The sequence below is a fragment of the Nicotiana sylvestris genome, chromosome 9, assembly GCF_000393655.2.
Source record: "Nicotiana sylvestris chromosome 9, ASM39365v2, whole genome shotgun sequence".
NCBI classification, from domain to species: domain Eukaryota; kingdom Viridiplantae; phylum Streptophyta; class Magnoliopsida; order Solanales; family Solanaceae; genus Nicotiana; species Nicotiana sylvestris.
Genome location: NC_091065.1, coordinates 181,807,194 through 181,833,851, shown reverse-complemented (window position 1 = coordinate 181,833,851; position 26,658 = coordinate 181,807,194). Strand labels below are relative to the sequence as shown.

Genomic DNA, 26,658 nt, shown 5'->3' with positions numbered 1-26,658 from the left:
GTCAAAATCTTCTCAACTCTGTATTTTTTAGGAATAATCCTTTCAAAAGACTTAAGTTCATTTGTTAGTGTAGTGAAACTTGTATATATCTCCTGGATGGTTTCCCCTTCCTTCATGATGAAATTCTCATATTGAGAATACGGTGTGTTCCTCTGGACCTCTTTACTTGAGGTGTTCCTTCATGAGCCGCTTGCAAAGTATCCCAAATTTCCTTAGCAGTGGCACAACTTTGAATCATGTTGTACTCGTCTGGACCAAGTCCATACACAAGCCATTTTTTGGCCTTAGAATTCTTCTCATATTTCCTCAAGTCCTCAGTAGTGCAGTCAGCTCTTGTTTTTGGCACAACTACTCCTTCAGCATTCTTCTTCAAGGTAGCCAGGGGAGCATCAGTGACAATGTCCCATAGCTCATAATCTTCTCCGATGATATGATCTCTTATCCTATTTTTCCACCAAGAGTAGTACTGGACATTAAAGAGTGGTGGCCTAGCAGTGGATTACCCTTTCCAGTTTTCAGGTGGTGCGCTCATCTTGATCTGTTCCTAAGGTGTTAGCCTCTTCAAGGATAACCGGATATGATACCAATTGATATTTTAACTTCAATACCACACAAGAGAGGGGGATGATTTGTGTGGTGTCCAATTTTTCTCTTAAACTGATTATGGAAGGACCTGGTTCTTTTAAGTGTTCCTTAACATACTATTGCTGAAATAGTAAATGCAGAAAGTAAAAAACACGAGTATTTTACGTGGAAAACACCTAGCTCAAAAGGTGAAAAAACACGACCTACTTCTCAGTAAGATTTTCCCAAACTCTCCACTAAATCATTGAGCCAAAAACTGCATTTACAAAACACTTTTGTAAACCTGGGATTAACTCTAATCCCGTTGTGGCAAACAACTTCTAACTATTGCGACAACTTCAAGTTAACTCTAACTTGAATACTCTGAGTGCCTATTACAATTGCCTCTAGATAAAGCTGAAAGGTACAATATGAAAACACCTACTACAATTGAATTAGAATAAAAGATAGACACTTGGAACTGGTTCTTCTATCTGGTTCATGTAGTTTCAGGTTTGCACACTTGAATCACACACGAACTGCTTGCAAAAAGCCTTGCTATTTTGCTCTCAATTCACATTTAACTTCTGCGTTTGTGCATTTCATGTAAAGTGAGAACATCCTACAATTTATAGAGTTAGTAGATGAAGAAATAACTAGAGTTCTAATGCTACTCTTCCTTGGTGGAAGAGTTCTAGTTGATCTTAACTTCTAACTCCTTCCCTATCTTAGATAGTGTTCTCTTTGAGTAAGGAGTCATTCTCCTTATCAGTTATGCCATCTTTTCTATAAGGAGATATCAAATATATCAAGTTAAGCTTAACTCTTTTACGTGCATCCTACATGCTCGAATCTGGCTGTTTCTATGCATACAAGGGATGGATCTGGTTCATGCTTGAGCTTCCTTTGGCAATCTTCAAAACAAACCTTTACTTTGGCCAACATCTCCCCTCTCTTTATTTCTTTCCTATTTTCGATCTCCATTCCTTTTGTAAGCTTTGACTTTTGTAAACCCAGTACTAAACGAAATTTTTTATTTCCTGCCTCACATAACTGACACTAGTTGTATGAGGTCTCTTTTTTGTCTCACAATTTTGTGGACTCGGATGTGTAAGATATGAGTCCTCAAATGTGTGAGATAAAAAGAAGTCTCACGCAATTAATGTCAGTTGTGTGAGGCACACCGTAAAATCACTCGTACTACACATGTATCATGCTTTGATATTTATAAGCTTTTTTTTCCTTTTCAAATAGGATCTATTATACCAGATATTTTTATGCCTTTGATATGTATTTGTAGTGCTTACATCTCTTTTAATTTGAGATATTCCACTTACCTTTTATATCGATATATTTTATGAGAAAATGGTTTCAAATAATGAATTTTAATTACAATTATAGTGTTAATTATTCTGCCTCAATTTATGCGACACTTTTTTTTTTATTTTATCTAAAAAAGAATGAGTTCTTTTTAAATTTAAAAATAATTTAATTTTAAATTTTTATTTTTTACTATTAATGAGATGATTTATTAAAAAAATCCAAATATTTGTTTTATTAAGCTTCGTATCCAATAAAATATCCTTACATAAATTGCGACCATTAGACCAGTATGTTTTAAGTTCTACATATACTCTCAGTGGTTGTTCTTACCATATTCATATTTTTTTTTAAAAAAACCCCAAATTAGCCTTTTAGTAATTAGGAAATTACATCTAATGATCTTGAAAATGGGTTGTCCTGATTTTTTTGCACCCACTTGTTTCATGGGCAAACCTTTAAAGTCAAAAATTGAAAGTATTGTCCATGGAGCAAATGAGGGGCAACACCTATTAAAATTGAAGTTCCGCCCATATGCAAACAAAGTCAAAAATTTAAAATCACGGCGATTCTTGCAAATAACCCCTTTGTAATCTGTGGAAAATTTCGCCCATTTTTCGGTTACTTGTCTACTTGGCTATGATGACTAAAAAAGTTTTCAAGAAAAATTAGAGAATGACGCTAGGTAGATTGGAAGTTTTATTGTTGGGTGGACAACAGCTAGCCCAAAAGATATCATATCTGATCTTAGAAGTTGTATTGGGAGTATTTTCAATTTCTTACTCATGACCCTCAATTGGTGAATAACCTTATTTTAAGGAAGAATTAACATAAATAGTCGTACATCTAACCGTTTAAATTAAAAATAGCTGGTTGAAGTATAATAATTGTATAAATCATATATAATATGTATATAGTCGTATATAATCTATGTATACCGGCTAGAAAAAGTAACGAATAAATTTGAGTAACTATTTGTGGATCTCTTTTTTAAATCAAGAGAAGTTGGCACTACTTGGTCATTTAACCTTAAATTTGGGACAAAATGGCCCCAACTCCCATTTTATTGTACTGTTGGTAATTGTTTTCTCTGCAAATGAGTCGCATATTGTCGATGGTGAAGCATTCTAGCGCATCTCTGCTCCAGTTTTGATCTTGGCAAATCAAGACTTGTACTTTGTGTATGTAGAACAATACTAGCAGTGTATGAAAAGTCTGCTAGAGAGAGAAGATCAGAAGTAGTATGAATTGAGCAAAGGAGAAAGAAAGAATTGCGTCTGTTTGATTGTTTGGCTAGCAGTTGCTGTTCTTTTAAACGATTGTGGCAAAATCTGTTTGTTGGATAAACGAGTGCAAATGTATCTTAAAAGTTGTAAATTTGTGCAACTTTCCCAAGTTGCCTATTGTTATAAAAATAGCCGATTGGATTTACTGTTTGTTTTTTTAGCAAGTATACATAGATAATACATTGATTAAACACAGTTAAACATATAAAATATATGCATTATTCATATATTTTATATCCGCTGGCCATTTTTAGTTTAACATATTAAATAGATGGTTATTTGAGTTAATTCATCAAATAAAAGAATCCTAATGGATAGTTGTTGCAAATGGTAACTTTTCCAATTAGTTAAGGTCAATACATATTCTCATTGATCCATTATTAATTTTCTTAGAAAATTATACTAGTGCTCCCTAAGACAAGACACTCAGGGATCGTTTGGTAGGATGTATTAGGGAAAATAATATATGTATTACTTTAGTATTATTAATTCTTTGTTTGGTAGTATTTTTCAAATCATATATAATTAATAAATATTTGTATTAGTTATACACCATATTCAGTATTATTCTTATACATAACAAACTATGGCATTAACAATACCACAATTTTTAATACATGAATAAGCATGTATAAGAGTTGCCATTTCAAAGCATTTAATACATCAAATCAAAGAGTCGATAAAGAAATAATTCATCATAACTAATCTCAACATTACAAATACATCATATTCAGTACTATTCTTATACACCTACCAAACGACCCCTCAGTGATCTTGTAGTCAGTACGTGTAAGGTGGTACATATGGATATAATCAGAAGTAGATCCGGATTTTGAACTTTAAATATTCGAGTTCATGATTTTAACACAGTACACATTTGATTTACTGAATTCGAATATATTATTTATACTTTGTGAGTTTCTTAACACATACAAAATTTGAGCCAAAACTATTAGATTCAAATGCCATAACATATATGTAGTCTCTTTTTTTTTTTTTTTTTTTTGGTAGTAAGTTAATGCAAATCTTGATCTCTTCCTCTAAAGATTACCCCGCTAAGTCATCCAAAAACATATATACTCCTTCCGTTTTTAAAAAATGAATATTTTACTATTTCGGGAGTCAAACAAGATTATTTTTATCACATTTTTTGCAAGTAGTTTTTAAATATTTTGAATTGTTAATTATTGTGATTTATAGTATTTTTTATGTAATTTCTAAATATGTAAATTTTATTTCAAAAACTTAAAGCATTTATACCCATATTTATACCGAAAATTAATCAATTTGACCCTCGTGCTCCGAAAAGCTTCAAACACATTGAAACCGAGGCAGTAGTAGAAACTAATTCACGATTGTAACAATCTCTAAACTAGATATCTCAACTGTAGTGTCACTGACCATAGCCAAAATCCATAGCAACCACTTAACTTTACCATCAAATTGACTCTTCCCACTAATAGTCCAGAAAACTAAGGAATGATCACTCGACAATTCTGACTCCTTGTCACGCCTCGGGCGGTGGGTTGTTGAATAATGGATTTTGGTTTGTATTGCATAATAATATCAAGTTTTTATGTCACATTCTTCAGAACAAACGTTGTAAAAGACATGTCACAAGCCTTGTTTATAAAAACAAGACAAGAAAACTGAAAAAGCTCTAAAACAGAATTACCCAATTCTTCGAAAACAACTGAAAACCAATTCCAAATTAAAACTCACGAAAAAAACAAAACATTTTGAGTCCCACATCGGTGGGTGTGGGAGGTCATTTGTCTCTTTATATAACGCCAATCATTACCTCATTAGCTAGCTTTTGAGATTGAGTTAGATTCAATCTCTATTTATTATGATATTAGAGTCAGACTTATCCCAATTTATTGTTATTTAGACCCCCATTTATATTTCCCACGCTCCAATTTGCAGGTCTAACTTTTGAGATTTAGACATTGTAAAGAATAATAATGGTTAGTTAGTTATTCCCATAGCTTATAGAATTTAGACAAGTGTACAGCTCTTTATTCTTTCTAGATAGAATAATTTGTATATATAGATTGATGATTACACAATAGAATGCAACAAGAAATTTCCTAAAATTATCTTCTTCTTTTTACAATCTTACATGGTATCAGAGTAGTGAAGCTCGATTCAATCCTCTCTTTGTTCTATCTCATTTTCTTTTCTCTTCATCTTCATTACCATGCCTGCTAATACGGAAACTGATGTCACCCAAACTGGATCTGCAAATGGAGTGACCTTCAATCCAAATCATCCCTACTTCCTCCATTCTTCTAATGCACCTGGAATGACCCTAGTGAATGCAATCTTCACTGGGAGAGGTTTCCAAAGATGAAGGAGGTCTGTGCTAATTGCACTTTCAGCCAAGAATAAGTTAGGCTTCATCAATGGAACCTTTCCTGCTCCAGCTACTACTTCTAAGGATTTTCAGCCTTGGAGTAGATGCAATGACATGGTGACCTCTTGGCTTCTAAACTCACTTTCCAAAGATATTGGAGACAGTGTTATCTACTCAAAGTCTGCGAAAGATCTGTGGAATAGCCTTGAGCATAGGTTTGGACAATCAAGTGGTGCCAAACTTTATTACCTGCGCTAAGAATTATTAGAGTTAGTTCAAGGAACAACTAACATAGCATAGTACTTTACAAAGCTCAAACGATTATGGGACGAGCTGGATTCTTTGAACTGTGATGTCAAGTGCCTATGCACTTGTGTCTGTGATGGGAACCAAAAGCTAGAGAATCCTTAGAGGATGAAAGACTCATTTAATTCCTTATGGGATTGAATGATTGCTATGGGCAAGTTAGGGGAAATATCTTAATGATGAGCCCTCTACCCAACATCAACTGTGTTTATTCCTTGGTTCTACAAGATGCAAATCAGAGAGAAATCTATGCAAACTCTCTAATCTCTGCATATTCTTCATCCTTCATGGTGAGAAATCAAGGAAATTTTGTACTCAAAGTAACTACTCACAGAAAAAAGGAAAACAGACACAAAGGAACTTTGGCCAATTCCATAAAATTCTACGTAGAAACCTGCAAATCTAACACAGAAGAACCCAACCTTCAAAGGAAAGAAAACCAAATTCAATCTTAATGCATCTTGTACCTATTGTAAGAAGATAGGTCACACAGTCAATGACTGTTATAGAGGAAGACTTTGAGTTTACCAATACCAAAGGAAGCCAGTTTCAAGGTAGGGGAAATGAGGCATTTTCAGCTAAGGCAACAGAAGAAAACAACAACAACTACAGTGAGTCTTTGACTCAACACATCTCCAAAGATCAATTTTCATAGTTAGTGCAGCTGATCAAGAAGGTTAAGGTTGGGGATGCAGGAACTTCTAATTCAGAGATCAATGCAAATGTTGTGGCTAGTACTATTATCAATTACAATGGTTCATGTTTTTCAGTTTTTAACTCTAGTACTTGGATTTTTGATTCAGGGGCTTCAAAACACATGTGCTTTTACTCAAATGCTTTTCTATCTCTGACTTCTTTACCCACTCCACTGCATATTAATTTTCCTAATTCTTTCAAGCTAATAGTCACCTATGCAGGCAGAATTCCTATATTTCCAGAATTCATTATAGAAAATATTCTACATGTCCCCAGTTTTAGATATAACCTACTATCTGTCAATAGGTTTTGTCTACAGTTTCATTGCATTTTTTCACTCACGTCTAGTCAATGTCTATTGTAGGCCCCTTAATAAAGATGCCTCAAGTTTTTGATGAAGTAAAAGAAGGATTATATATGTTGGAGCCTAGTGGAGTTATATATAGTTCACAACCTAGTGTAGTTTCCTTTTCTAATCAGAATGATGTTAGTCAAGTTTCAGTTTCCTTTCTTTTTCTGCAAGTGCAGCCTCTAATGTAAATCTTTAGCATAATAGATTGTGGCATTTGGCTTTCCATGCAATGAAACAGTTTAATTTTATTTCTAAAATTGTCTTCTTCTTTTTACAATCTTACATGTTTTCATTTACGGAGGCAAACTGAGCGTGCTATCTAGGGGGTGACAAATGGGGCAGGCCGAATATGGACGTAACGAAAACGAATAATGCAAAAACGGATAAATGATCCGACCCGATGCATATCTAATACGAATAAAAAGGGTTAATCTGCGGATAATGTGGATATTCATATTATCCATGGCTTCTTGAATATGATTACTTTTGGGAGAATTCCTAGTCTCCCAAATTTGAGGAACCCTCAATTTGAAGCTTTACAAATATAAAAGTTATAGCTTTTCAACACAAGCACCGGAAAATTTGGAGAAATATTTGGCCAATAAAGTTAAATTCCCTTCTTCTTTTTTTTTGTTTTCCATTCGGTGGCTGATACCTTAAATTTAATACTACTAGCAACAACTTATTTTGAGCTGATCTCTTGGAGATATCACATTAAAAATAGTAATTAAAGTAAAAGAAGACAGCCTCGTACATTAATCTCTTTTGTGTGCGAAATTCAGAAAAAAGGTCAGACCACATTGAATCTTATGTAGGCAATATTATCTTTCATTTCTATAAAAGATTGTTTCGCAGGTTGCATTCATCGGTAGAAACTTTTATCGTTGCACTAAGACTCCTTCTAAAAAAAATAGCAAGAATAGAAGAACCAATAGTTATGAATAAGCTAGAGAGATTTATAAAAATATAACAAGAATCAAAAGAGATTAAATTATTAAATCCAGCTACAATTTGGCAAGAGTTTCTTCCAACCAAATTCTTGATATGTCCATTAAATCAGGACTCAAACGAAACATAAGCACACAAAACTCCATCTCATTTAAACAACCATCTCCATCAAAATCCCCTTCTCTCAACATGCACATTACCTCATCATCTCTCATATCTTTCAATCCCAACAATACAGAATTCTTTTTCAAACTCTCAAAGGTAATGACTTCCCTCTCCTCATCCATTAGCATTCGAAATCCATTACTTAGCTCTTTCAAGAATCCCTCAGCTCCAAGTTTTTCCACCATTGAAGGGAAAAAATCCTCGAACACGACGTCTCGTCCCAATGTAGCCATTGATATAACTGGACTAGCTCTTAGAATTAAATGTAGAAGAAATTATTGTTGGATGTAAAATTTAGGATGTAGATACATATATATATATATATATATATATATATATATATATATATATATATATACAAATTCAAAGGGATATAAATAGATGAAAGATGTAAAGGAAATTTTGGTGGAAAGAGTCCAAGAAAATGCAAACAAAGGAAGGTACATAAAAGAGAAAAGGAAGCTGAGGGAGAATGAGGATAGAATTGGTTGCTATAGTTTCCTGGAAGTTGCATGGGAGGGGCACCACTAAATAATTTTTTTGGAGGATTCCATGTAATGGAGAGCATTTTCCTTTAAAGAAATAAAGTTTTAAATTTGAAGGCAATTTCCTTAAATATGTGTAGTTTACTCATTTGGTATGGTCACTATTCATCAATTATATATTTTTGTACACTGATCGGGTCGGTGTGTAAAACAAAGGTAAAATAACCCTTTAGATGACTGAATACTCCCGGCCGGTTCTACCAGGAGCTAATTTGGGGAATCAAGTATAAAATTATTTATATCTCCGGGTTAAAAGATGACCTACCGCCAGGGGCGGATCCAACCTATTGAAGGTGGGTTCCCGTGAACCCAGTAGTTTTTGCATATATCCTGTATATGTATTAAAAAACTCATTAAATATCCACAAATATTTAATTGTGAACTCAGTTACTTATTGTATATTTACTTAAGATCGTTATAGGAACCCATAAGCTTAAATCCTGGATCCGCCTCTGTCTACCGCAACTAATTGCCTATAGTAATTCTATTTTCATAACCTAAATATGCAATATATAACTTTTTTTTAATTTCGACCAGATGTTTGTACGTTAGGTCGGCTAATCCGAATTCACGTCAGAAAGTCCCATTTTAGGGTTAAAGTGCTGCCAACCAAAGGCGATTTCATACCCAAGAGTCAAACACAGATCTCTGATTAAGGACGGAGGAATACTAAATGCCCCGTAATAATCTTTGATAGTGAGATACATTTTTTATCAGGAGCACCATCCACGTCCATTTAGTAATTTATTTTATTTTTATTTATTTTTTTGTTAAATTTCCTTTCGTTAGATAGAGTGACAGACCAAAACATCGTTCTTTAAGCTTTCTTTTAGGAAATACCTTCTTCTTTTTTTTCAATTTAATGTAATTGCCAGGTTATTGCATCAATGCTGTCTGACGGGTATGATTATTAATTAACTCGTGTCATGCCGCTGTACTTCTAATATAAAAATAATAATTTTCTCTGAAATATTTAGTTAAGTCTTAACAAATTCCATCAAGAATATTTGAGGCAATGTTTGAAATCCACCTATTACTAAATAATAGTATCTGTGAAATTGTACAAAACAAGTTTCTTTTTTCTTTTATTTGTCCTTTTATTTTTTATAAAGAAAATCTAATAGACTATGTATGAACCAACTAGAAATGCCAGCTAAATAGCAAGATAATGAGTAGTACTAATTTTTGTTATCTAATTCCGTTTCAACTAACCTCATAAAATCTCGAATCTTAATGTTGTTTAGCAGCCTGCTAACATGATTGATCATATTAAATGGATAGTAAGAAGTTTCTTCCGTTTCTTACCCGGCCAACGAGGAAACTTACAAGGGAAAATGATATTGTATAGCCACTCTCAAAATAATAGTCGAAAAAATTAAGAACGGCTATACAGTAATATATATATATATATCATATATTAAAAGTATACAAATTTTATATACTTTTACGGCTATTAAATGTAAATAATTTTGATCGCGGACTAAAAGTGATCTTTGTGCAAATTACAATAACGAAGTCAATAGGTTAACATTTTTAAGAAATGTATTTTTTAAGACAATATATATATATCTATATATATATATATATATATATATATATATATATATATTGGACTTTGATAATTGAAAGCAAGCCTATATTAGGCAAAATGTAAATAAGCTATAGAGAGTTTATAGGAGATATTGTATAGTTGCTGTTAATTTTTGTTCTGTTATTAGATTGCAGGAGATGTATATGCTTTGTCTGGTGATGAATAAAATTTTTCTTTCACCAAAAAAAAAAAAAAAGACTATAGCAACTCTTCTATTTTGGATAACTGACATGTCTAAATCAAGTCATTAGAGTAATTGAATTTTAAGCATACTCTATATAATTCAACATTGCTCTACTTTTGAGCTTTGACTTCCTATGCATTAATCCTGTACATTTTTTAGTTTTCACCAGTAAAAAGTAATCCCTCCGTCCTAATTTATGTAGAGGGGTTAGGATTTCGAGTGTCAAACGAGTTGTTCTTTGGTCGTAATTTTTTCATATGCCTTTAAAATATTTTGAATTGTTCATTATTGTGACTTATAGTACTTTTTAACTTAAACATTATATGTTTAAAAGATGGCCAATATTAAGAAGTTTGAATCTCAAAAAGAGAAAAGTGTCACATAAATTAAGACAATTGTTTCGGAATTCAGAGAGCACTGAATTAGAATGAGAGGTTTACCACCACATCATTGCATGCAAGGGGAGCTTGTTCGATTCGCAAATTGGTTCCACTCGTAATTCACTTCTGACCCCGTGTTCGACAGCCCAACCTAGTGATGTTAATTGTGGTTATATTCATAAGTAGCTTGGGCCATCTTTATTCTATTTCATATATGTATGCGTATCTGCATAGTTGGTGACCAGAGATATCTCTCTTTAATTATTCCTGGGAGTAGGTCTTGCATAAGAACAACAGATGACATTGATGGCCTATCAGCTGCATGCTCCTGGACATAAAGCAGGCCAATATGTATGCATTTCAGCAGTGTAGCAGAGGAACATGAGTCCACAATCACTTTGCCCATAAAGTCTAGTCCTTTGCTTTAAAACCATAACTTCCATGCCTAAATAGTGTTAAATTGATTATATGGAATTAAGTCAGCAGATACCACTGAATACCTATGTTGCGTGGACTCTCCAAAATACTATCGTGCTTTATCGGACCTCCAAAATTGCACTACATTGGAGGATCCAACATGCACCTGGCAACATTTTTGGAGAGTCTGAGCAACACAGTTTACTCATGGTCATAAAATCCGTTGTTTTTCCTGCCACTAATAATCTCTAGTAGCAAAACACCAAAGCTATAGACACCAGATTTCTCAGAGAACAATCCTCCCATTGCATACTCAGGTGGCATATATCCGCTGCAACATATTTGTATAAAAATGAGTTAGATTTGCTATTACAACAACAATAACAAAAAATCCAGTGTAATCCTACAAGTAGGGTCTTGGGAGGGTAGTGTTTACGTAGCCTTACTCCTACCTTGTGCAGGTAAAGAGGATGTTTCCGACAGACCCCTGGCTCAGGCCAACATAGTCGCAGAAAATATGTAGCTTGCAGAAATGAGGTATTGACAATGTTTCGACTCTCTTGTTAGTGTTTGCTAGCTTTTGAGTCCCTTCAGAGGTTCTAGCCAAGCAGATATCTGAGATTTTTGGATTCATATCAGCATCCAAGAGAACATTGCTTGCCTTCATATCTCGGTGACTAACCCTTAAACAAGAATCGTGGTGAAGGTAAAGAAGCCCTCGAACAATCCCATGAATCATGTCGAAACGTTTTGGCCAAGGAAGCTGATGGCTTCTTTTTGCTGTTTGGTAAGTTGGTTCTGTTAGCCATGTACTCATAAACTACTAGCTTCTCTTTCCCATGAACGCAATAGGCCAATATTCTAACGAGATTCCTGTGCTGCAGTTTGGAGATTAGCAAGACTTCATTCTTGAACTCTTCAATTTCTTGTCCAGAGCAACTACATAATCGTTTCACAGCTATGACTTGTCCATCTTCCAGTTTTCCCTCTATGATCAGAGGCGACGCTATGTGTGGCCAAGGGTGGTCAACTTAACACCCTTTGCTGAAAAATCATATTGTTCATAGGGCAAAATATTACTTGTTATTGACCAAAAAATAAACTTTGAACAGCCTTATTGAATTTTCTGGTCTCGCCAATGTACTTATGATAGCTTTAGTTTTCACATCAGCAGCTGTAATTTATCTCTAAATCACTCGACAGATGGATATTACCTTGTTAACAGGAGTAAATCCTCCTGCTCCAATTGTATTTATTTTGCTGAAGTTATTTGTTGCAACTGCCAATTTAGCAAAGTCAAGAACAGGTAGTTCTGATGAATCTTTTAGCAATGTTTGCTCTTCTAGCAATTGTCTGTGAATATATCTCTTGAATTCTGACACCTATCAGCCGAACTGAGGCCGTTAACCCTGTTTCTTCCATTTCCTGATTTTATTTTAGATCCACATGGGAGAAGCCTGAGCAGAAATTTTAGGTGAAACGATAACAGAAGAGGGACTACTGGTTTACATGATCAAAAGGATATTATGGTGAAGCTCGAGGCTAAAGTCTTACATGATCGCTATGTTTGTGATAGAATCTCGAAATCAGGAGAATCGTTTACCTCTTTGATTTGCTTTCCCCCTGAAAAAAAATGCACCCAAATATGCCCAATATGAGAATGCTTGAAACCGTTGTGAAGCCGATGATAAGCTTTGCCTTCCATTTATCTTCACCTAAAACTATGTTATGTTATAATCCAAATCCAGAAAAATCTTGGAAGCATAATGTTGAGAACTGAATTTGCCTAGCTCAGAAAAAGCAATATGAAGAAACAGATTCGTGCCGTTATATGGAAACTGCTGAACATCCATAAATTCTGATGTCCAAACCATGCAGTTAATTCCATCTGAACATGCATAGGCTGCACATGAACAGTTATTCATGTTGAAGTTTGGCAAAATGCCAAAGTCCCACATTGGTTGGGAGTTAAGTTTGGGGGGATTTTTCCCCTATAAAAGAAGGCCTAATGTTTAGGATTGAAACACACCTCTCATTTGCCTTCTCATCTGTTTAAGGCATTTGTATCTTCTCTCTTTAGTATTATTTCACTTGTATTTTGGAGTGAAATAAAATATTGGTTGTGTCCGAGGAGTAGGCAAAATTAGCCGAACCTCGTAAATTCTGGTGTTCCCTTTATTGTTGCTTTATTGTCTTATTTATTATTTGGTGGCTGTCATAATTTTGGTATAGTAGTTGTGACTTATTCACACTATATACATTTGGCTTCCGCAACAATTGGTATCAGAGCCAAGGTACTGTCTAAGTATGCTCTGTGGTTGCAGCATAGTCTGATCTTCCACATCAGAAAAGATTTATCTTGGTAACTGAGTCAAGGTTCTGTCTGAGTATGCTCTGTGGTTGCAGCTTAGTCTGATCTTCCACACCAGAAAGGAAATAATCTTGATTTGTGTCGTCAGCTATTAAATAATATTTGTGTCAAAGATGGGAGACAATAAACAAGAAGAATCTACATCAAGTGTCAACAATACGTCATCATTGGCATCTTCGCTTATGACAAGAATTGTGTCAAATGCGAAATTTGCGGTCGAAATATTTGACGGGTCCGGACATTTTGGGATGTGGCAAGGCGAGGTTCTAGATGTCCTTTTTCAACAAGGGCTAGATCTGGCCATTGAAGAAAAGAAACCAGATGTTATTGGAGAAGAAGATTGGAGAATTATCAACCGTGTTGCTTGCGGTACCATTCGATCCTACCTTGCTAGAGAGCAGAAATATCCATACACAAAGGAAACTTCTGCAAGTAAATTATGGAAAGCACTGGAGGATAAATTTTTGAAGAAAAACAGTCAAAATAAATTGTACATGAAGAAGAGACTGTTTCACTTCACCTATGTTCCTGGTACCACGATGAATGAACATATCACCAGTTTCAATAAGTTGGTCACAGATTTGCAAAATATGGATACAACTTATGATGATGGTGACTTGGCCTTAATGTTGTTGGCGTCACTTCCTGATGAGTACGAGCACCTTGAAACTACTCTACTCCATGGAAATGACGAAATTTCTCTCAGAGAAGTTTGTTCAGCTTTGTACAGCTATGAACAAAGAAAGCGAGAAAAACAGAAGGGCGGAGAAGGAGAAGCACTGTTTGTGAGGGGTCGTCCTCAAAATCAAACGAGGACAAAGAAGGGAAGATCCAAGTCAAGATCCAGACCCAGCAAAGATGAATGTGCCTTTTGTCGAGAAAAAGGGCACTGGAAGAAAGACTGTCCGAAGTTGAAGAATAAGGCCAAACATAACAATGGAAAGGCTATTATGGATTCAAATGTAGCTGATTGTGATGATTCAGACTTCTCATTAGTTACAACAGAGTCATCAACATCATCAGACATATGGTTGATGGACTCGGCTTGTAGCTATCATATGTGTCCCAACAGGGACTGGTTCGTGGAATTTCAAGAAGGAGAATATGGAGTCATCCACACAGCGGATAACAGCCCTCTTACCTCATATGGCATTGGTTCAATACGATTAAGGAACCATGATGGAATGATCAGAACATTGATAGATGTTCGATATGTACCGGATTTGAAGAAGAATCTCATCTCTGTGGGAGCCCTAGAATCAAAAGGGTTCAAAATCATTGCAGAAAATGGAGTGATGAGAGTATGCTCCGGTGCACTAGTGGTAATGAAGGCTAATCGGAAGAATAATAATATGTACCGCTATCGTGGCAGTACAATTATTGGGACAGCGACAGTAACATCCAGTGACGACAAAGAGGCAGAAGCAACCAAGCTATGGCACATGCGCTTGGGACATGCTGGAGGAAAATCCTTGAAAACTCTATCAGATCAAGGATTGTTAAAAGGAGTAAAGGCTTGCAACTTGGAGTTTTGTGAGCATTGTGTTAAAGGGAAACAGACAAGGGTTAAATTTGGTACAGCGATCCATAATACTAAAGGCATTTTGGATTATGTACACTCTGATGTTTGGGGTCCTTCCAAAACACCTTCATTGGGTGGGAAGCACTATTTTGTAACCTTTGTTGATGATTTTTCCCGAAGAGTATGGGTGTATACAATGAAGAGCAAAGATGAAGTGTTGGGAATTTTTCTCAAATGGAAGACGATGGTGGAGAATCAGACAGGCAGGAGAATCAAGTGTATTCGCACAGACAATGGAGGTGAATACAAAAATGATCATTTCAATAAGGTCTGTGAAAATGATGGCATCGTCCGACACTTCACTGTTAGACATACACCACAACAGAATGGAGTGGCAGAACGTATGAACCGGACCTTGCTGGAGAAGGTACGGTGTATGTTGTCCAATGCTGGCTTGGGCAAAGAATTTTGGGCTGAGGCAATTACATATGCATGCCACCTCATTAATCGTCTACCATCTGCTGCTATTGATGGCAAAACACCATTTGAAAAATGGTACGGAAAACCTGCTGTAGATTATAACTCTTTGCACGTGTTTGGCTCAACTGCATATTATCATGTGACGGAGTCAAAATTGGATCCAAGGGCAAAGAAGGCTATTTTTATGGGAATTACTTCTGGAGTCAAAGGATATCGCTTATGGTGTCCTATGACAAAGAAAGTAATATTCAGCAGAGATGTTACCTTTGATGAATTTGCTATGGTAAATAAGGTAACAGAAGATACCAAACAAAATGAAGGTGCTTCTAAGCAGGTGGAGTTTGAGGGAAAATTTATTTTTCCTACACAAGAAGCAGAGGAGGAAACAAATGAAGATTACCCTCTGGAAGGAGAGCCAGTAGAGGAGATTCCAACTCAGGAATCTCAACAACAACTTGAATCAATAGCAACCAGCAGGCCAAAAAGAACAATAACGAAACTTGTTCGTCTCATAGAGACGGTTGCTTGTGCAACCTCAATTGTAGCTGATGATGTTCCTACTACTTATAAAGACGCTGTTCAAAGTTCAGAAGAAGATAAGTGGAGGATTGCCATGAATGATGAGATACAGTCCCTTCATCAGAATCATACATGGAGATTGGCCAATCTCCCGAAGGGAAAGAAAGCAATTGGGTGCAAATGGGTATTTGCAAAGAAGGAAGGATTTCCTAACCAAGTAGATGTTCGCTACAAAGCAAGATTGGTGGCCAAAGGATATGCTCAAAAGGAGGGAATTGATTACAATGAAGTGTTTTCTCCAGTTGTAAAACATTCCTCCATTAGAATTATGTTGGCTTTGGTAGCACAATTGGATTTGGAACTAGTTCAGATGGATGTAAAAACTGCGTTTTTACATGGAAACTTGGAGGAGGAAATCTACATGACTCAGCCAGAAGGATTCAAAGTTGCTGGAAAAGAAAATATGGTGTGCAAACTTGAAAAATCGTTGTACGGATTGAAACAATCTTCTAGACAATGGTACAAGCGATTTGACGAGTTTATGTTGCGGCAAGGGTACAAGAGAAGCAAATACGATCATTGTGTGTATTTGCACAAGCTTAAAGATGGTTCCTTTGTATATCTTCTCCTATATGTTGATGATATGTTGATAGCTTCCAAGAATTCGGAAGAAATTGATAAGTTGAAGATTCAACTGAAGAAGGAGTTCGAGATGAAGGATTTGGGTGAGGCAAAGAAAATTCTTGGCATGGAGATAATTAGAGATAGACGTTCAAAGAAACTCTGTTTATCTCAAAAGGAATATTTGAAGAGAGTACTTCAACGTTTTGGCATAGATGACAAGACTAAGCCAGTTAGTACTCCACTTGCTTCCCATTTTAAGCTAAGTACTACTATGTCGCCAATGGATGAAGCTGAACGAGAGTATATGTCAAAGGTACCATACGCAAATGCTGTTGGTAGCTTGATGTATGCAATGGTTTGCACAAGGCCTGACATTTCACAAGCTGTTGGAGTTATTAGCAGATATATGCACAATCCAGGGAAGGAGCATTGGCAAGCTGTGAAGTGGATTCTACGGTATATTCATAATACTGTAGATGTCGGGTTAGTTTTTGAGCAGGAAGACAATCAGTTTGTAGTTGGATATTGTGACTCAGATTTTGCGGGTGATATGGACAAACGAAGATCAACTACTGGTTATGTGTTTACTTTTGCAAAGGCACCAGTTAGTTGGAAGTCTACTTTGCAGTCAACAGTTGCTTTGTCTACAACAGAGGCAGAGTACATGGCTATTACAGATGCTGTGAAAGAGGCAATTTGGCTTCAAGGATTGCTAAAGGAGCTTGGTGTTGAACAAAAAGGTATCACAATTTTTTGTGATAGTCAAAGTGCTATTCAATTAGCGAAGAACCAAGTTTATCATGCAAGGACGAAGCACATTGATGTTCGGTATCATTTCGTACGAGAAATCATAGAAGAAGGTGGAGTCACGGTGAAGAAAATTCATACTACAGAGAATCCTGCTGATATGCTGACAAAGGTGGTGACTGCGGTCAAGTTTCAACATTGTTTGGATTTGATCAACATTGTTGAACACTGAAGATTGAAGATGAAGACACAACCAAAATTTGTTATTGAGAGAGAATTGAAAATGTGGAATTTTGCCAAGGTGGAGATTTGTTGAAGTTTGGCAAAATGCCAAAGTCCCACATTGGTTGGGAGTTAAGTTTGGGGGGATTTTTCCCCTATAAAAGAAGGCCTAATGTTTAGGATTGAAACACACCTCTCATTTGCCTTCTCATCTGTTTAAGGCATTTGTATCTTCTCTCTTTAGTATTATTTCACTTGTATTTTGGAGTGAAATAAAATATTGGTTGTGTCCGAGGAGTAGGCAAAATTAGCCGAACCTCGTAAATTCTGGTGTTCCCTTTATTGTTGCTTTATTGTCTTATTTATTATTTGGTGGCTGTCATAATTTTGGTATAGTAGTTGTGACTTATTCACACTATATACATTTGGCTTCCGCAACAATTGGTATCAGAGCCAAGGTACTGTCTAAGTATGCTCTGTGGTTGCAGCATAGTCTGATCTTCCACATCAGAAAAGATTTATCTTGGTAACTGAGTCAAGGTTCTGTCTGAGTATGCTCTGTAGTTGCAGCTTAGTCTGATCTTCTACATCAGAAAGGAAATAATCTTGATTTGTGTCGTCAGCTATTAAATAATATTTGTGTCAAATATGGGGGACAATAAACAAGAAGAATCTACATCAAGTGTCAACAATACGTCATCATTGGCATCTTCGCTTATGACAAGAATTGTGTCAAATGCGAAATTTGCGGTAGAAATTTTTGACGGGTCCGGACATTTTGGGATGTGGCAAGGCGAGGTTCTAGATGTCCTTTTTCAACAAGGGCTAGATCTGGCCATTGAAGAAAAGAAACCAGATGTTATTGGAGAAGAAGATTGGAGAATTATCAACCGTGTTGCTTGCGGTACCATTCGATCCTACCTTGCTAGAGAGCAGAAATATCCATACACAAAGCACGACAATTGTGTTATTATACTGACAGATATATTGGTTGACCAAACGGTATTTTGATTGCCATCCACAATATTGAGGTTCCCGTTGTCTCCAATCTTCAAGATTGCAGCAGAATCAAAAGTGGAAGTGGATTTTTTGTTGGGATATATACTATTAACCATGAGTTTGGTTTAGATATAGTATTTATTATGAAATAATTGTTTATTCAGTTTTAATAAAGTTTTAAATAGATCATATAATAGTCTGTGTCCTTTGCTTATATAGTAGATGATTTAGTGTATAGAGTTTAGCTTATACACGGAAGATTAAATCATCGGTTCTTATAAGTATAAAGTTTGAGTTCACAATCTAATGATGGAATTGGACAAACCATCAGGAATGATTGTAGCACAAGATTAAATATAATTAATCTTGATTATGGGAATGGTTTAATTCCAACTTCTTGTGCTAGTACATTTTGTATGTATTGAACGGACCAGGTAGAGATAAGTATTTTATACTGACTTAATAAAATAAACTCTCTAGCCATTAAATGTACTTATACTCTTAATCTTGATATAATTATTATTAGCTGTGTATATTATTATTGTTTTGATTTATTAAAAGGCGAGATTCTTTCGTGGGTCAATATGCCTGGTAAATTGGATAATAATAATATACATTGGCGAAGTAATAGTTAGTTGATGGAATCCATGTCTCGGTTTAGAGATTGATGATATACCTTTATGAAAGCTTATAAGTTTTCATGTGTAAACCCGGCCGGTGGATTTTGTATCCGACACATGAAATAAGTTAAGCGAAAGTCTAAAGGAAATAATCAATAAATTAAATCGTCAGTAATTTAATTTAATTGATTCGTATCTGAATCTTAACATGGGGAGTTAAATAAGATTTAATGGATGAATTTCGAAATTGAATAAGGAGTGTAATTACGAATTTTTAGTGGAATAATTCGTAATTAATTATGGTGGATATTAATTTCGAAAATTACAAATTAATTCCATAATTGGAAGCCTTGTTAATTAAATTCTGTGGTCCCTACTGTGCCTAAATAATAGGAAATAAAGGAATCATTTTTCTGGTGGAAAAGAAAACCTAACAGGTTTTGGAAAAGGGTCTTAACCCTTAAAACTTGTGCTATAAATACATAAGGTTTTCCACCTAGAGGGATGAGTACATGGTGGCTGAAATTTTCAGCCAAGTTTTCCTAGAAATTTCGCCCACACGAAATTGCTATTTTCGGGTATTATTTGGGTAACACAGTAGAAGACCGTGGAACGTTCGAGGATCACGATTGTGCGGGTGATGGAGATTCCATTGAGAAGTTATGGAACTGAAGGCTCACGTGGTAGAAGAGATATGTTCACGCTTCAAGAGGTAACCCGTGAAATCCCGTTTATGCTAGTTGTCTAAATTACATGTGATTTTGATACTGGGATTGCTTCCGCTGCATATAATAATCCATCAATTGGTATTAGAGCTCACTCACATCTAATTAGATAACTAAGTTTTTCATGAAACAAGAATATGGTGTTTATGTGCATTTTTTGAATTACATATATATGTGGTTTTCTGAAAAACTGCACTGCTGTTTTGTGAATTAACTGTGCATAATTTATGGATTATTCTTATAATCATGAGATATATGTTTTCTTATTGATATTTGATTGAGATTATCTGAATTTTTGGGGGTAAACCCTAGAAAAACGCAAAACCTGTTTTTGACCGAATAGCCGGAATTTTCGGAGGTCAGCGAACTTGCCGGACTCCGATTGATCTGAAATTTGGTGGGTCCATCGGAAATGCCGTGGTGAGAAAAACTCACTGCGTTAGCAGTGAATCATGGTATGTTTCGGCGTTTTGAGGTCGTTTGGACTGTGTTTTGGACGGTTTTCTATTTTCTGGAAATTATTTCTTAATAATTTTAATTCTTTTTTAATTCAATGGTGTTGGGGATGACTCCCCATGGTCCCCATGATTAAATACTAGTCATATAATAGGTTTACACATTGACTATTAGCAAATAAACGTGTTGTTGTATTAAATTCAATAATAGAGGTGTAAGATTTTATTGACTAGGTCTTACAAGGTATAATTCATATTGTGTAATGATATAATTATTTTGTAAGAAAGTAAAATTCTCTATTTGATATCCTGGATGACTAATGATTGGAGCGTTTGGCATGTTTGTGCATAAAAAATTTCTCAAATTTAAGTTTATATTTTCATGCCCTACGTGATTACTAGTTTGGATTTTCGATGAAGAATTTTGTTCTCTGATTGGAGGTTCTAATTAAGTGAAATATGACGGTATGTTGTATGAGTTTTATAATGTTGGTATGACTTTTAAGCTATGGTCTACCATAAAATAATTTTATGAGCTAAATATATATTCACTTGTAAATTGAGAATTTTATGAGTAATAAATAGTTACCACTGAAGTGGTTTGTTTATTTGAACTCATGAAAAATTCTTAGTAAATTTGTACATGTGAAATTATATCTATTCATGGATTGAGCATTATGATTAATAAGTAGGATCCACAAAATGGTCTATTTATTTGAGTCATTGAAATATGTTTAATATACCATGTGAAAATTATCCTTGAGAAATCTACATTAATGGTGGAGGTTCATAACTAGAAAAAGAGTATTTATCTTTGGGTACTAGTGAAACTAACTCCACCCATGAGAAGAGATATTGGGGTTTTCACTGAACGGGAGAAAATATAATATCTCAGGTTCTTATGTATTTAATAAAAGGATAATTTATTGCAAAAGGAGATATTATATATCCTAGAAATAGGAAGAAAATAATATATGCCTTGAGCTCATAGTGTAATTATAAGGAGAATGGAAATCAATATCATATTTATTTTAATTCATGAAACTACTTAAAACGGTTATTCTCCGAGTTTGGTTACAGGCTAGTGGTCATGAATTTGACGGACTCCGATTAACCTGAAACTTGGTGGGTTCATCGAAAACGATCTAGTGAAAAAAAAACTCCTTGCTATGCAGTGAATCATGTTGTTTTTTTGGCATTTTGAGGTCGTTTAGATGGGTTTTCAAGCAGTTTATTAAATTGAATTTGTTATAAATATGAAAAATTATTCTTTATATATCGGCTATATTTGTGTTAAATCTGAAACATGATGATTTAACTTGATATGATATATAGCAAGAATGCAAATCACATGGATTTAATCCTCACTACGCCAAAAAAAAAAAATTATTCGAATTTGGTCTAGTTTTTGGCGATCATGAATTTCACGATCTCCGAATGACCTGAAATTCGGTAGGATCATTGGAAATGATCATTTAAGAAGAACTCACTGCTATGCAGTGAATCACATCGTATTTTGACGATTTGGGATCGTTTAGGTGAGTTTTTTGGAGGTTTGACGGATTAAAATGTGATTTACATACGAAAAGTCATTCTTTCTATCATTTTATATGTCTAATCTGGAACATGATAACACATGTTGATTTGACATGAATTGGTATATGATAAAAAAAATGTAGGTCATATTTTAAATTCTTAAAAAAATGCTTAAAATGATAATTTTCCAAATTTGGTCGCAATTTTTGATTGATATGAAATTTGGTAGATTTATCAGAAATAGTCCAGTCAACAATAATCACCACTATACAGTGTGAAATATTAATTTTAGTATTTTAAGACTGTTTAAATGGGTATTGAGCATTTTTTTTAATATGGAACTTAATCCTCAGAGAAAAGTTCGTGGTTGTGATAAAGTGGTGATGGGAATAAACCCCTATGGTCTTCATTTTTTTATTTATAGTGAGATAATAAATTTATGCGTTGACATTAGGTCTTCCTCCATATCGGATAAATTTATTATGAACTCACTGGCTATAGTTACTAGTTATTGATAACCAGTATTAACTCTCCATCTGAGCTTAAAGGGTTGAATCAATTTTGTAACTACAATACAATCATGATTAAGTGGTGATAGAAATATATTTCTATGGTCTTCCACTATTAATTTCAAGTGAGTAATAAATTTATGCGTTGACTTTAGGTCTTCCTCCATATCGGATAAATTTATTGTAAGCTCACTAGGTGAAATACTAGTAATTGATATCGTGTACTTACTCTCCATCTGAGTATACATGTTGGATCAATGAAACTAGAGCTATTAAAAATGATGTTCACTTGACTTAAATTAACAGTATACTCTCCATCTGAGTTGGGTCTGTTTTAATTATTGGAGTGAATAATCTGGCATTGCATATGTATGTTGCATGAGTAGTTCTTTCCCATCGAAATTGCTATTCAAGATGCATGACATATATGTGTAGTGTGTTTTAAAATTTTTGTATTAAAAAGTTATATACAATTGACTGAAAATAATAGTATGCTCTCCATCTGAGTTGGTTCTATTTATTTTTGGATTGTATAATTCTTGCATTATATAATATACTTTGCATGAATAATTCTTTTCCCATCGAAATTTATTATTCCAGATGCATGTATGTATATAAATATTGAATGCAGTCTGAATTTTACTATTCAGTGTTTTGACTTATTATGATCTATTTAATATTTTTATCTCAACTCCACAATGATTTTATGCAATTTGTCGTATTACTTGTTAAAATTTTCTTTTAGTGATAAGGCATTAATTTTAAGGATGCAATATATGTATTTTTGTTAGAAGGAATTTAATTCCGGTTTCTGGGCAAAATAAGAGATGGATATTTGTTTTATTTTTCGAATAACTCTTGAGTTATTGAGCTTAATAAACACTTTATCTCTTGTGGTACATGAATGCATGACCTTGTTATTATATATTGATGTCTCTCCTGAACAGAACAATATTAGTCTACCTCATAAGAGAATATGTTCTTCAAAATTGAGTAAAACTTATCTGTGCACTTTTATCTAAGTCATATTAATCTGGATAGGATTTCAAGTTGGTCAAGTATGGACCTTAAGGTTCATTGAAAGTAGAGGCACTACCAACTTGTGGATCCTGTTTGGAAGGAAATTTGACTAAAAGATGTTTCCCTTTAAAAGGAAATAAAACTAGTGATAAGCTAGAATGAATCCTTTCTGATTTGTATGGTTAAATGAACATACTCGTAAGAGATAGATTTTGAGTATTTTATGACGTTCATAAATGATTACTCAAAATATTAATATATTTATTTGATGCACTGTAAGTCTTAATGAATTAAGTAATTCAAGGTTTTTAAGACTTGAAATAGAGAAGCACCAAAGAAATATATTAAGTTACTACAATTTGATTGTAGTGGCGAGCATCTCTCTAAAGAGTTTTTTAGTTACATATCAGAATAGGGATTACATCTCAATTGACTACACCGTAAACTCCATAATAGAGTCGTGTAGTAGAAAGAAGAAATAAGTCTCTTTTGGATATGGATAGACTAATGACGTGTTATTCAGATTTGCCTTATTTATTTTTGGAATATTTCCTGGAAACTTCAAATTACATTCTGAATTTAGTTCCTTCTAAGCTAGTACCTGGGACATCTATAGAACTGTGGACTGAATGTAAGCTTGGTCTGTGGCATGTTCAGATATAGGATTATCCCGCATATGTGCTGAAAGGGAAAGCAGATATGTAAGTTGGAACTAAGGATGGATAGGTGCATGTTTATCGAATATCCAAGAAAACGAATGAAGCTTTATTTTATTGTCCTAAAGAAAATAAGGCAATTGTTAAAACAAATGCATTTTTCTAGATAAGGACTGTTTAATAAAACATGTTCCTAGAAGTAAACTATTTTTACAGGAACTGGGCAAAGAAATAACTAGATGTTCAAGAACATCAAAACCCACACGTCAGAATTGACGTTCCATTGCATTTAAGTAGTGGGAGAACGTTAATAGACATAATATGCCTTTATCGAGTGGGAGTGATGTTTGAACATTGAACACTATAGTAAGAAGTCACTAATATTTCAATGTCGTGAGGTAACGAAGGTAATATTAGTGGTACTTCGTCTTAGTGGGAGAAAGCTAAAGAAAATTATAGTTCGGTGTTCATTCTTGGGATAGTTTCGGTAACAGGATCTCTGAAGAGTTTAATACCAAACTAGATAATTACGACAAAGTACTACTGGACAAATATTGCATCAGATATAACTTGGCAAGATTCTTTAACAAAACCTTATTTGGTGAAGACTTTTAATAGTCATGTAAAAGAATGCCTGAGAAAGTTGTAGATGCATGGTTATGAGTCTAAGTGGGAGATTGTTGGGGCATATACTATTAACCATGCATTTGGATATAGTATATTCTAATAATTATCATGGTTAAAAGTCTAAGTGGGAGATTGTTGGGATATATACTATTAACCATGAGTTTGGTTTAGATATAGTATTTATTATGAAATAATTGTTTATTCAGTTTTAATAAAGTTTTAAATAGATCATATAATAGTCTGTGTCCTTTGCTTATATAGTAGATGATTTAGTGTATAGAGTTTAGCTTATACACGGAAGATTAAATCATCGGTTCTTATAAGTATAAAGTTTGAGTTCACAATCTAATGATGGAATTGGACAAACCATCAGGAATGATTGTAGCACAAGATTAAATATAATTAATCTTGATTATGGGAATGGTTTAATTCCAACTTCTTGTGCTAGTACATTTTGTATGTATTGAACGGACCAGGTAGAGATAAGTATTTTATACTGACTTAATAAAATAAACTCTCTAGCCATTAAATGTACTTATACTCTTAATCTTGATATAATTATTATTAGCTGTGTATATTATTATTGTTTTGATTTATTAAAAGGCGAGATTCTTTCGTGGGTCAATATGCCTGGTAAATTGGATAATAATAATATACATTGGCGAAGTAATAGTTAGTTGATGGAATCCATGTCTCGGTTTAGAGATTGATGATATACCTTTATGAAAGCTTATAAGTTTTCATGTGTAAACCCGGCCGGTGGATTTTGTATCCGACACATGAAATAAGTTAAGCGAAAGTCTAAAGGAAATAATCAATAAATTAAATCGTCAGTAATTTAATTTAATTGATTCGTATCTGAATCTTAACATGGGGAGTTAAATAAGATTTAATGGATGAATTTCGAAATTGAATAAGGAGTGTAATTACGAATTTTTAGTGGAATAATTCGTAATTAATTATGGTGGATATTAATTTCGAAAATTACAAATTAATTCCATAATTGGAAGCCTTGTTAATTAAATTCTGTGGTCCCTACTGTGCCTAAATAATAGGAAATAAAGGAATCCTTTTTCTGGTGGAAAAGAAAACCTAACAGGTTTTGGAAAAGGGTCTTAACCCTTAAAACTTGTGCTATAAATACATAAGGTTTTCCACCTAGAGGGATGAGTACATGGTGGCTGAAATTTTCAGCCAAGTTTTCCTAGAAATTTCGCCCACACGAAATTGCTATTTTCGGGTATTATTTGGGTAACACAGTAGAAGACCGTGGAACGTTCGAGGATCACGATTGTGCGGGTGATGGAGATTCCATTGAGAAGTTATGGAACTGAAGGCTCACGTGGTAAAAGAGATATGTTCACGCTTCAAGAGATAACCCGTGAAATCCCGTTTATGCTAGTTGTCTAAATTACATATGATTTTGATACTGAGATTGCTTCCGCTGCATATAATAATCCATCACTTTTCTGTTTGCTACCGAGATATAGTTTGCTCGAGTTACTTGGATTGAAGAAGCCTAGCTCAAATATTTTACCGGCAGAGACAAGCGTTTGATTCATTGACAGCTGCTTAGATTGAGTTAAGTTATCATTTGCAGCACAGACTTGTGCTAAAAGCATCACTCTGCACATCAGAAACAGAAAAGATTCCCATGTTTGCCTTTGCCATTTTCTTTTCTTTTAGGACCTTGTGCTTTTGGTATTCACTCGGGCAGACATATGTATAACATTGAGGGATAAATTTCGGTAGAAATCTTATATATGTATATGCCTGTACCTTGAAAATGGTTAATTTAAATTACTTGACACCCTGAACACTAAATACCTTTAGAGGGCACTGGTTAAGCAGAATATTGGTGTCCCTATTGCGTTAAAATCCTAGTTCCGCCTCTGTATTCATTCTTATTTCTTTTC

At 34.5% G+C, this 26,658-nt stretch overlaps 1 protein-coding gene across 1 annotated transcript; it reads right to left on the bottom strand.

Annotated features, from left to right (window-relative positions):
- Positions 1-7,884: 7,884 nt before the first annotated feature.
- LOC104244631 (calcium-binding protein KRP1-like) lies at positions 7,885-8,226 on the bottom strand. The gene has a single exon (XM_009800100.2). It carries the CDS (start codon positions 8,224-8,226, stop codon positions 7,885-7,887), a length of 342 nt encoding a protein of 113 aa, XP_009798402.1.
- Between the last annotated feature and the right edge of the window lie 18,432 nt (positions 8,227-26,658).

Bases quoted from the DNA above. Each gene is read 5' to 3' on its own strand.
- LOC104244631 (XM_009800100.2), bottom strand. From the start codon at position 8,226: ATGGCTACATTGGGACGAGACGTCGTGTTCGAGGATTTTTTCCCTTCA.